Source organism: Engraulis encrasicolus, chromosome 16 (genome assembly GCF_034702125.1).
Source record: "Engraulis encrasicolus isolate BLACKSEA-1 chromosome 16, IST_EnEncr_1.0, whole genome shotgun sequence".
NCBI classification, from domain to species: Eukaryota; Metazoa; Chordata; class Actinopteri; order Clupeiformes; family Engraulidae; genus Engraulis; species Engraulis encrasicolus.
The window spans coordinates 2,815,986-2,829,011 of NC_085872.1; the positions used below are offsets into that span (position 1 = coordinate 2,815,986).

At 40.7% G+C, this 13,026-nt stretch overlaps 1 protein-coding gene across 2 annotated transcripts; it reads right to left on the reverse strand.

The window, feature by feature from the left end:
- Positions 1-14: 14 nt before the first annotated feature.
- tmod1 (tropomodulin 1) lies at positions 15-13,001 on the reverse strand. 2 transcript variants are annotated; one of them, XM_063218258.1, is made up of 11 exons: positions 12,736-13,001; positions 11,839-12,064; positions 11,070-11,226; positions 9,936-10,055; positions 3,449-3,538; positions 2,829-2,959; positions 2,518-2,625; positions 2,025-2,168; positions 1,784-1,928; positions 1,382-1,487; positions 15-802 (listed from the first exon to the last, which is right to left on the reverse strand). In XM_063218258.1, exons 2-11 carry the CDS (start codon positions 11,956-11,958, stop codon positions 784-786), a joined length of 1,140 nt encoding a protein of 379 aa, XP_063074328.1. In that variant the 5' UTR covers positions 11,959-12,064; positions 12,736-13,001; the 3' UTR covers positions 15-783. The 2 variants fall into 2 exon arrangements, with proteins under 2 accessions (XP_063074328.1, XP_063074329.1); XM_063218259.1 differs by lacking the exon at positions 1,382-1,487 and having other exon boundaries at positions 12,736-12,997.
- Positions 13,002-13,026: the final 25 nt, after the last annotated feature.

Below are 13,026 nucleotides of genomic sequence, written 5' to 3' on the forward strand. Positions count from 1 at the left end.
CTTAGTCTATAAAGCTACCCTTTCCCCCCCTTCTACACCAATCAACACCCACAGCAATGTTACATCTACTAGTCTACTGGAGCAGAGGAAGTTAAAGACTGAAGTGCAATTAACACACTAGCCCAATGAAGCAGACGTAATGTCCTTTTTTGGTTTTTACTCATGTCCAAGTCTGTGACCGCCAATGTGGTTGTTAATAGCAGGGCTCTGGAGGTAGTGCAGAGGTTGACTAGCACAAACTAGCTCTCTTCTCCAGCACAGCTAGTCTGACCCAGGACTCTCTGCTCACACTCAGCCCCAGCTAAACACAAATGAGGTGACATTGCAGGAGAAACCCACTTCGAGCTTGGATCTTTACTTAGAAACATAAGAATTGTCAATAGGAATTGCTTTTTTTCTGGGCTATGCCACGCATAGGACACCTGGTTTAACAGTGATTCACAGAGTGTTTGGTAAGTAGTTAAGACATTGTACTGCAGATGTGACCAAACATTTGTAGATGCCAAAGTATGCCCTCAGCAACAGTTAGTCTCAAATCTTACCGTCTATATCACTAGCATGTAATGCCACCTCAGTATTGAAACGCGTCTATCGGTGAGAGAGAATTATTAATCCCGGGCACAACCTGAAACAGAATGATTGCAAAGAAGAGAACAGTACAAGCCAAGAAGATAAACAGCATGTAGAGAGGAGGACTGCTGGGGGTGTCGGCTGTGCAGGGGTCCCACCTGAGGGCAGTGATTTTATACATTTGTCCGACATTTGGGGAACATGGGGCCTCCTTCAAACCTTCTCTTTCTTACTGTAACGAAGAGGGAGAAAGAGGTTAGAACACTATGTGCAGAAAGTCCATTTCCAAATACAGTGTATTATGATTCAAACTAATAAATTACACCACTGTACCGGTTTGTGTGTACAGCTAATTTTGTAATAAAGACAGAACACGAAAAGGGTATACTGTTAGGAGCCAAACGGGAATATAGTGTAGAAATAGGACATATATTGTTTAGATCTAACACATGCATACACATTTGCTATATGCATTTAACAAGTGCACTCCGACACAAAGACAGAGAGAAGATAGGCTACAATTCAGACAGGACTATGGAGTGAGCAGCCAGACAGAAACATGCCTGTAGTCACATGCAAAAAGGTAGGAAATACATTGAAATGCCTTTCTTGTAGCAGACAACAGAATAAAGGAAGACGCAAGAATCACAAAAAGAGAAAAATGCCATGTAGCCCCTTCTTGGCAGCGGACGGTGACAAAAGCTTTGCAAAAGATGATGATTCATTGAGAAGAGAAGGTTGGCTTGAGGATCAGGAAGAACAGGGACAGAGCATAGAGATTTAAGTCAGAATGTAAACTTCTTCTCTTTACTTGCTCTTGCTCTTGCTCTTGAATTTTTTACCAAAGGCCTTCTCCAGCTCTGGTACAGACAAGGTTAGGGTAAAGGAACCATCCGAATCTGAACGGATCACTCGTGCTGCAACACAACAGCAGCAATCAGGTGTGATGTGTCCTCTTTGTAAGTCGCTTTGGATAAAAAGTGTCTGCTAAATGTAACGCTGTGATAAAAAAAACAATCTTCTACACACGGAAAAAATACATCTATAGACTAGAAAAAAAGACATTAACAATCACAAATTCACTTCAGCAAAAACACACACTCCTTTGTCAATATTTGCGACAATCTAAAGGGAATGTTGAGCCCATTCAATTAGTAAATTTTCTGAGGGCGAGAGGGATGTTGTGGAGATGTGCATGAAGCATCACACTGACCCAGATCGTTGTTGCTCATCATAGCATTCGATCCACGGAGTCGTGGTCCTTGCTGGGTGAAATGGTAGCCAAACTTCAATAGTGTGGTGTTCTTCTCAAGCATACTTGCGATCTCCATCTCCACCTTATTGCCCAATGGCTGACTCTGAAGGACGAAATATGTTCAACACACACCTTTAGTTCACTATCTAAAACACAAAATATGGAGACACAATGTAAGCTTTTCATATGGGCTCAGCACCTGATTGTCGATCTTGAGTTCCAGTAACGTAGTGTTTGACTGCAGAGATGCAACGAGCGCCAGGATGCCAGCCCCTGTGATGAAGTTGGACTCCACATTCAGACTCTTCAGAGTGGTGTTCACTTTCAACATCTCTGCCAAGGCCTGTGAAGTATGCAAAACATCAGCCTTCTCTCCTTCTGTTGCAACAGGCTGACAGCCCATTTGAGTAATGTTCTTTCTAAGTGTTCATGCATTGTATTCGACACCCAAATGCTTTGTTAAATTCAAAAGTTTTTAAGTGAAGGGTCAATAGCAAAAGCACAATAGCAGGTGATGAACAAGGAAAACATTGTAACGAATATTTTTACAATTAACTGTTACGGACACACATTAATTAACCAGCACAGTAGATCAAATATACACACAGAAAAAAAGTTTAATTAATTCAAATTAACTGAAAGATCTACTTATACATTGATCTACATTTTTGTCCAGATGGACCGGAACTTACATTAGCCACAGGATCATTACTTCTAGTTCCCACGATGCTAAAGCGTTCCACAACACTGTTCTCTGCTAGCGCCTCTGCATAGGCCTTCAGTACCGGAACAGGAATGTTCTGGAATAAATAGTTTGCATCAGCACAACAATACAGAAGAGAAGAAGCAAGCATACAAAAGACATAAAATTACTAATATATCAACCCTCAGGACCAACATTGATTAAAAACTCAAATGAGTGACTGTGTGTCTTACGAGTCCATCTTTTTAACATGGAAAAAATATTATCAGCAACATTATGGATTACGACCTAAAAAAATACCTTAATATTGTTCAGGTTGACCTCTATGAGATCAGGGTCATTGCGCTGAATCCTTTCAAGTGTTTCTTCAACATCAGTGTCATTTGGTTGCTCATCAGGAACTGGCTTATATTGGGCACACTGAATAACACCTGTATAATAAAACACAGACCACACACAAGCACATGTTCTGTTGGGGTCCTGTGAAGTGAGTGATGTTCTGGCCTAAGCAAAACTACATCTATTTTTCAAAAGCCATGGTGCCTGAGCTCTGACATTGGACAGTAGGGAACAATCCATACTTGCTAGTCAAAGTAACCTGATTTCTTGTTTTTCCATGGACTTAATGAGTATATTTGACAAACGATTAATCTTTTTATCACTAGCAAGCAGTATAATCTATACTAACTAAAGAATTTTGATTCACTTTCTCATTGAAAGTGTGCTTCAGTATGTTCTGCTTATTTACAAATAGTTTGTAACTGGCTTATGGTGACTTTGTGCTATGTCTGTTTGTAGTGTACCCAGAGAGGCAATGAGTTAATGCAATACCAAGAACAATGCACATAAAGAGATGATTTACAGTGTAAATAATTGGATGACAAAGTATACATGATTGCGGTAATCCATAAAGAACTCACTGTTTAGACCCTGTTTGTTGACGATATTGCTGCTGCCCAGGGAATCATAGTACTGCTGATTACTCATCAGCTTATGCATTCCCAGAATGGCTGCGGAGAGAGAGAATAAAAACATAAAGGGATTAAAATGGATATGCAGTGCTGTTCAGAAGTGTACATATCGTACCCTGGTATAATGTTTCATAGTTATGTGGTCATTTCACATCAGATAATGTGAATGATGATGCAAAACTTGTTCCATAACGCATGGTTATTGTTTGGATGAAGCCATTATTATCAAACAACTGTGTTTAGTCTTTTGAAATAATAATAATAGAAACTACCCAAATGAGCTTGATCAAAAGTTTACATACCCTAGTAATTTGAGCTGATAACACGCATTCAACTTGACACAAATGGGTCTGAATGGCCATTACAAATAACCATCTTCTGTTTTCTTGTGTATTTTATGTGTAAAAATGTCTATGTCCACAAATGTTTAGGGTGGTTTTAAGAACAGATATGGACATGGCCATTCTAAAGTCGGTTGAGACAAAATCCAAATAAGCCACATAACGGAGACAGCTACAAAATTACAAATTGGTGAGTACCACGCTACTTTATTGCAGACACTTGCCCTTTAACACTTAATTTTGAGAACAGTTAACTAACCCTTTTATAGAAGTTAAACCATCCCTTCTGTGGAACATGGTGTTGGATTGCTGATGTTATGGGGATGTATAAGCCACAAATGCACTTGATGTTTGGTCCATATTAATGGAAAGATGAAGGCATTAGCTCCTTTACATTTTTGGGGAAACTTTGCACTCATTACTCTTGAAGCTGCACATGGGGCATTGCTTGGACATTCCAACATGACAATAATCCAAATCACTCTCCTGACCTCAATATAACAATAGTCACTCGGGTGAGACCTCAAATGTGCAGTTCAGGCAAGACACTCAAAGATATTAGAGGAATCAGAGACATTTTGCCAAGAAGAATGGCCAGTTTTGCCATCTGAGGAAATGAAGAATTGTATCCACAACTAACAAAAAAGGTTTCAAGCCATCGTTGGTGTTAAAGGGGGCAGTACACAGCATCAAAACTACAGTATGTAAGCATTTGGTCAGGGACATTTGGGTAGTTGTTTTGGGTGGTGTTGTCATTATACTTTTGAAAAAGTAAACACAGGTTTGCTAATTAAGGGCTTCAGCCAATCACCAACCATGAGTGGCAAAACTGGTTTTGCATTAGCATACATATTCTTTGCAAAAGTGTAGTAGAGTCTCCCAGGGTGTGTAAACTTATGAGCAGCACTGTAAATAAGAGAACTAGGTAGTGCCTGCAGGTGTGTGTGTGTGTGTATATGAGAGAGAGAGAGAGAGAGAGAGAGAGAGAGAGAGAGAGAGAGAGAGAGAGAGAGAGAGAGAAATTATAGAAGAAAACTATAGAAAGACCAGTGGAGGTTGAGAATCAGACTGATTGTATAGGAAAGCCAGAAAATTATGGGTAAAAAGTGCACAGTGTCAAGAAATGGACAGAACATACTCATGTTTTTGATTGGAACATCTGATACAGAGTAAAAAAATACTGTAAAACTTGAAAGGTGCGCAAACATTCCACACAAAACCAACCACTTGAGAAGCAAGATGTCACATGGTAAACTTGCAAATCAGTCACCATTCACAAATATACACATTTCAATGCATCTGTATTTATCAACAGTGGAGCACATGCCAACATAAATACATTGTTTATGGCAGAATAGAGTCATACATTTCAACTACTGTTTTGCTATTTTTTTACACGCATCACATGCACCATGTTAATATTACAAAGCAATTTAACGCATGCAAGACATTACCCCAGAGTTTCGGCTAGTCAAGCATGCAAAAGACAGTAATGGAAGGCTCTGAATAGTACCTCAAGTAGTACAAATAAAGTTGTACTTTAAGTACAAATGTTTCTCATACACAGCAATTATCCTGTTTTACTACGCAAATTATTTTGGGACAAAACTCTGTTTAACGCCAAGGCCCTCTGGAGTGAACTGTGTGTTTCTACATAGGATTCCCTCTCTGTCTGTGTTTGTACGCATGTGTGTGAATGTGCATTTGTGTATTTTGTGAATGTTGTTTCCCACTCCCTCGTGTGAATTCTGTGAGTTTGTCATGTCATGAAACACAAAGGTTTTCGAAAGATTTTACATTGGAATAATGTACTGAAAGATTTTAGAATTTATCTCATATAATTTCTGAGCTCGTTATTTGTCCAGACAAGACTATGCAAACCATAGGTCATAGCATTAAATCAACTGAAATCAGTCATATCATTTAATAGCTCATCAAAACACTAATCAGTAAATGTAATACTTCACACACCAAAGGATCAACAGTTAAAGTGAGCAGTTAAGCACAGAAGGTACGTTTTTTTATTTATAATTTTACAGTTCAAGATCCCTGGGCAATATCAGAATATGCCGAAAGTGCACAAGAACTAGACACTGAAAGTCTAAGGCCTAGCCTACTTAACTTTCAAACACACAGTTTTCTACCCTCTTTGATTACACACTTTTTCGTAAATTTGTTTCTGCTTTTTAATGAGTCATAATGAAGAAACGAACATAAATTAAGAAAAGGGTCAAACAGCCTGGGCAAGATCAGGTCACAGTCCATGCTTGCAGAGCAACAAACCGTTTTTTCACACACATTGCAGCACAAATTCACAGCCAAATCATGTGAGAAAACTGAGGATTCTCGCCATTTTGTCAAAGAAACACAAGAGTGCCAATGGGTGCCCTAATTTATAAAACATCCTTGAGAAACAAAGATCAAGTCTACAAGACTATTATAATGTCAGCGGAACACCAATGGACCATTCCAAACACCAATGGGTACCTTCCATGAGCTAGAAGCAGCTATAGGTTGCATTCGGTGACATATTTTCTATTGAAACCGATAGTCATTTATACCTATTTCGCTTCAAAAGAGAACTTGCTTGGCATCGTTGTTTGATAGGCACATTTTCTTCTTGTGTTCATCTGACAAAACCTTGAGAGCTTGCACTAACTAACACCTATGTCAGTATGTGCCTGAAGGCATTTCAGAGTAAATGTTAATTACAGCAGAGTGATGGTACATGCCCGCTGGCTCCTGCGTGTGTTAAACACTGGCTGACCACTCTGGGAGACCAAGAGGGATGAGGAGGATGGAAAGAGTTGAGTTGATGGAAGGATATGAAGGGCACACGAGAGGAAAAGGTGCACTGAAAAGATAAACACATAAGCACCCCCCAATACACATACACATACACATAGACATACACAGATTGGAATAGTCAGTGTGGAAAGGGTTATTGTGATGGATCATTTGATCTTTCATTGTTACACCATTATCTTATTTCATGTATAGTGAATTCAGGTAAATTGGACCACTTTTTTTTCATATACGTGAATGGCCCAAAGTGGCCCAATTTACCTGAATTCACCATAAAACAAAATACAGCCTTAGTATGAAAGTTTTATTTTCGTCTGAAGTGTTATGTACACTGCAGAAGCAACATACTGTACCTACAGCAGTATTGGCACCCTTGAAGTGTAAGTACACAATGGGAAATATCTCCAGATCACACATAATAAGGTCAACCATGATTTTACTATAGAAAACTACCAGGTCAAACATTTACAGAGCTGAAGGTCAGCCTGGAACAGCCTGCCTTGATTATATTAGTAATAGGATGACCCACAACTTTCTGAAACCCAATCACGACAAAACCGAAGCCATTGTTACCGCCACCCCATCACTACTCAAATATGTGAATCACTCACAGTTCTCCTTTCCAGGCTATTTTACCTCTTTCTCTGAACGATTTTTAAATCTTGGTGTTATTATCCATTCTTCCCTCTCCTTTAAATTACATATAAAGCACATCACCAAAACTGCTATTTCCCCACTGCTATTTCAAACCCATCTCCACACTCTGCCTCTCACTTACTCCTACCTCTGCAGCCTGAGACCCTCATTCACGCTTTCATAACCTCCAGAAGACTATTAAAGTTGATGAACCATCTACAACAGGGGTGTCAAACTCATTTTGGTCCGGGGGCCGCATACAACCCATGTGGACCTCAAGCGGGCCGCATTAGTAACATCATCGCAAAAAAAATGTAAAGCAGAGGAGTAGTGTTCACGTTTTAAGTGTGTTGAATATTTAGAAAGCAATGCAATACTGATAATCCTATGCAAAATGTCCTTGACTTCATTCCTTCATTGCCAACCGTGAATGAATTAAAAATGGGACAGTTCATTTTGACAGGGGGTCTGGGGGTTTTCCCCCCAAAAAATGTGTATTTCTTAGATGTAATTCCCTACATTTTCACTCATTCTAACATCCCGTTTCCAGTTTCAGCTTAATAGGAACCAATACAAATCCAATTATATTTATTATTTAATTACAACCAATACCAATACAATACGAATAAGAAGTATTAACATTTTATCTCTATAATATATGAGCTTTATCAAATGCCTGTTACAGTACAAATTCACCATTTATAATAGAAGTGTGATGTGCACTTTACTACATATATACAGTATAACAGAGGGACCATTGGGTTAATGTCATGCAGGTCTCGATTTTGCCCCGAGGGGCGTAATTGCGCATTTCGGTTATTTCATTGAAAAAAAAAATGTTTTTTTTTTTTTTTACATCCGGGCCGGATGGAACCCTCTGGCGGGCCGGATGCGGCCCGCGGGCCGTATGTTTGACATCCCTGATCTACAATATACAGAATTCAGCAGCAAGACTACTCACACACACCAGACCCCGCTATCACATCACAGCTACATGTACTGTATCCTCCATCAACTACACTGGCTTCCTATCCAATCATGGATCCAGTCCACAATACAATCTAGGTCTTTTCAGGGAGCAAGTCAAAGTGCTTTGCTGCCCACTGAATTTAGTCACCACCTCCATTTGTCTCACGACAGTCAGCACAATCAAAAAAAGCTCCCTTCACCCAGATCAGCACCTAATATGCTACCTCCCCAAGAAGATGAAGGCCTATCAGTGCGAGACTGACCAAATGCAGAACAGCTTCTTCTTAATGCCCATTACAACTCTAAACCCATCATGATAGTGACTTTACTTCACTTCCTGCAACCCAAGACTGAAACATTGCTGCTGGTTTGTGCATATCTGTATTAAGTTACCTATTCCATTACTGCTATTAAAATCTGTTCAATACCCGCAAAAAAGTCAATATTCCCAAGTGCAACAGATCACCACTACTATGCGTTAGACTGTGTAACTGTCTGTGAACTTTATCATTCATTCGGATCATGTTATCCAAAAGAGTTACGTGTATGTGGTAAGCAACTGGTAGGGCAGACAGATGTACTACCAATACCAACCACAGACTTGTTGTGAAGTTGTGGGTTCAATGCTGGGTTTGAATGCACTGTACAGAAGACGCAACACATACAGCAAAGGAAACAAGAATGAGACAGTTGTCGCAGCTGAAGGATCAATACAAGAACACTGAAGCAATTATGGGTATATTCAGGAAATGGCAAGAAAACAGGAGAGATCGTGTGTGGGCCCGTGAAGTGAAACTCTGCTTGCCCTCACTGATGAGATGAAAGAGGAAAGAGTGCTACACTTTTCAATCCAGGCCATGTCCTCCTAGGGAAGCAACACCTTTGGTGGGAGGCACAACACCTTTGGTGTTGCTTCTAGTCAAGCCAAGAGCAATGTAAATATCTTTTCTGATCTCCCAAAAAAATCGGGAACTCCACCCCCTTTATCAGGAACCAATCAACCAGTAGCTATTCAAGGGAGGTGGGTCAACAATGCTGTTTGAGAAAAGTTCATTGTTATGCTCTAGGTCAGACCAAGTCTCGAAGAGAGTTAAAAGTAGAGATGCACCGGATCCAAGATCCGGTTCCGGATCCGGCAGGATAATAGGGTTTTTCACAGGATCCGGATCCGGTTCCAGGATCCAGGATCCGGTAGCTGAGGCTTTTCAGTCAAAATAGTTTGAGCCAACGTGATAAAAAGGGCCCACATGTGTGAGTAGGCTATGTGTTTCAACCCTTTCGTAGGATCCGGTATCCGGTTCCGGATCCGGCAGGATCTTAAGCAGTGGATCCGGTATCCGGCAGGATGCTAAAAATCATGATCCGGTGCATCTCTTGTTGAAAGTCGATGATAATCAGGCTAACACTTTTCAATATAACAGCTGTATCTGCTATACTAATTAATAACTGTAACTGTTCAGCTCAGCTCACCTTAGCCTAATGAATGAATACTGTTGAAGTTAGGGCACTGTTGGGGTAAAATCTGAATTTTCTTGTCTGTGAAGATGATGACTTGTTACTCAAGTCATTATTCAACAAAACACAACATAGTGTTTTTTTTATCCCCATGTGTGTACAGAATACATTCAGATATTAACTGAAAGGTCATGCACTCTGAACTTCAGTTGTGTATGAAAATCTCCTACCAGCTATGTCACACAGTTCAGCATCAGTGGCGTTTGCCAAAGCTTCCTCCAGTTCTGGCTCCAGTGTCACGTCATCCAGGATGGGATCTACCACCTTCTTTTTAGGCACCCAAGCTTTACCTGTGGGAGGCACAACACCCGTTAATTACTCTCCAGCAAATTTTTAAAAATCAAAATAACATAGGCGGCGTCAGAGTAAATATGTGATTGTGTAATGTGGTAAAACAGGTGAATGCTCATGGACCACAAATTACATATTAAACCACTCTATGACTGTGTTGAATTGTGAAGCCAATACCTTTCCCCCAAAGAATCAGAATCAACAATCCATATCCCTTTATTTGGCAGTCCAGTCACTATAGAGAAGGGTCAGCCCTATGGACCATAGCAGCAAAGGGGTGGGGAGTTGGCCCCTCCCATCTGTGTGTGTGTGTGTGTGTGTGTGTGTGTGTGTGTGTGTGTGTGTGTGTGTGTGTGTGTGTGTGTGTGTGTGTGTGTGTGTGTGTGTGTGTGCGTACGTGCGTGTGTTGGGGCCTGGGGTCCACAGTGATTCAGCCAGCCAGCAGGACAAATGGACTGAAGGTCTTCTAGTGTTACAGACAGACATTTGTGGCATTCTGAAAATCCTGCAATGCAGTCGCACTTCCATGGCTGTGTGGATTATGCAGATGACCACGGAGTGTGTGAGAGATCGGAACAGAGTGAGCAGTGTTGCCAGATGTGTCTGATCAACTCCCGCCCAAACGGTGCTCAAAAACCGCCTGGAGGCGCTAAATTCCGCCCAATTTTAACTGTATTGATTTCGATGGGCATAAAATGGCTGAAAAACCCAATGGCTGATTTTTTTGAATTTTTACCCGCAGACGACTTTCCCAAGCAGGATAACCGCCCAATCTGGCAACACTGAGAGTGAGGTAATGGAGTACACACAGAGGAGAGAAGTTAAAAGACTGAGGAGCATAAAAAGGACAGACTCCACTGGCTCCTGAAACATAGCTGCCTGTAAAGATGCGGAATACAGAAATATTTTCTCTTCAACATGTAAACATGGTACTTTACGTTCACGTGAAGATAGATTTCATGACGTGCTTTCATCTTGCCAAGATAATGGTGACAGCTTCTGAACAGGCTCACCTCTCTTTTCCCCAGTATAGGGAACTAGGTCCTCCCTGTCTGGATGTTCTTTGGCTTGCTTCTCCAAATGAGCCAATAAACTATCTCTCTCGAAGTTTCCAGTAGGAGCTTTCTTGGTCTGGTCCTTCTGTCTGTAGCCAGCAGGCAATAAAGCATTCTGAAGCAGAGAAACAGAGAAGTTATCCCTCACTCACCACGAAAAAACACAAAAATGACCTCACTCCTTCAAATAAACCACATTCTTACGTTACTATTGCTATAGAAATAGGTTACACTGTCACCAATGGTCGTGATAAAAGGAAACTCACCAATAGGCGACATTGTTTGAAATACAGTAGGCTAATGCGGTCAACTCTCTGAAATGACCCTGATAGCACATTACAACCAATGAAGCAAGTATGATTACAAAAACATGAGGACGGTATATGTTAAACAATCTAAAAATAAAACCGTTCTCCTGTAAAGTCTTCATCACTATTTGAGTCTATAAGTGCTCCTAAGAATACCAGTAGGCCTAGAATGCAGACTCAGATAGAGGTTTACAATAGATATGACCTGGCATTAACACAGTCCATGCACACACAAAGAACTCAAAGTAAAAGACAGAAAGGGGAAAAATATATTCTTAACATATGCAACCCTTACCAAAACAAATCTTGTTAGAAAAATGGCATCAACAACAGGGAGCATTTACCCACGATGCATATCATATGCATATCATATGAAACCAGTGTGAGAAATGACAACACATGTAGGTCATGAGACTCACATCAGGATCAAGCTCCTCCAACTCATCTTCTAGCCTTTGCAACTCTTCTTCTGATAGTTTTTTCAGCAGCTCATCTTCATCCACATCCCGATACTTTTCCATCTGTTTCCTCAATGCCATGGCTGTAGTAGCCTAGTGGAGGGCCAGTCAGGACTAAATGGCAACCAATCCCCCTCTGGCACAACACCGGCAGCAGCAGACTGCCCAGACCACCTAGTGGGAAAACCTATAGGCAGAAGGTAGTGGTGGTGAGATGAGGTCTGCATCTCATGTCTTGAAATGTGTTTTGAGACATTTGTGTAGGCCCTATGCCAAGTTCAAGGACTTGTTCCCCACAATGAGCTCTGGGACAACTGTTCCAAATCTGAAACCAAACTCTACGTTCTGCTATAGCCTATAATTATTTGTTGTATCAAATGTAAATCACATGGATCTACTGAGACCCTAGAGCCTAATTTTGGAAATGGTTAGACAAAAAAAAAGAGAAAAAAACGTTCACGGCCCCTCGACCGAAGAAGGGGCATTACGCTCTTATTTATTTATGCATATGATAGGCCCACTGGAAAATGTATATAGGCCTACATTTCTTTAAAGCCTACTTGAAGTGTAGAATATCAGGTGTAGGGCCTATTACACTTAACTTTCGTAAAGATTCATAATGTAATGCATTAACAAGAATCAAAGACATGCATGTTTCCCTGTCGGTGACTACAGAGGGTATGTGATTTCCTGACTTAAGCACAAAAAGCCAAGCAGTTGTTCACTTGTCCGACTTAAGCTGTTGCATTTTCACCTTCTTTGATGCTTTTGCAGTCGCGTGACATTGACTGTTATTTCCATAGTTCTATCAATATGCCGCTGTTAGCTGCGGACAAAGGTTTAACTGGAGTCACTTACCAGCAGCGCTGCTTGTTCCAAGCTATTTATAGCGTGGTCCCGCTTAGTGACAGCTGAATAGTTTGACCAGATATGGTTCCTTTTCGTTGCCGGCAGGCCACACAAATGTAGCGCTTCATGTAACAACTACCTTTCTTGGCACAGAATTAAGATGGTTTTGCTCAAGAAGCTCCACTAAACTTCTAAACACGAACACTTAACAAACGCAATCTTCAAAAGAGGACTTGCTCTAGTTCGAAGGTCCCTCCCATGGACACGCAGTTCTACAAGTCGGTAAAGTTGTATCAGCAT

Coding starts and splice junctions, on each gene's coding strand:
- tmod1 (XM_063218258.1), bottom strand. CDS start 11,958: ATGGCATTGAGGAAACAGATGGAAAAGTATCGGGATGTGGATGAAGAT. Junction 11,227..11,838: donor TGGAGGAGCTTGATCCTGAT/GTGAGTCTCATG, acceptor TCTCTGCTTCAG/AATGCTTTATTGCCTGCTGG. Junction 2,626..2,828: donor TCAACCTGAACAATATTAAG/GTATTTTTTTAG, acceptor TATTTATTCCAG/AACATTCCTGTTCCGGTACT.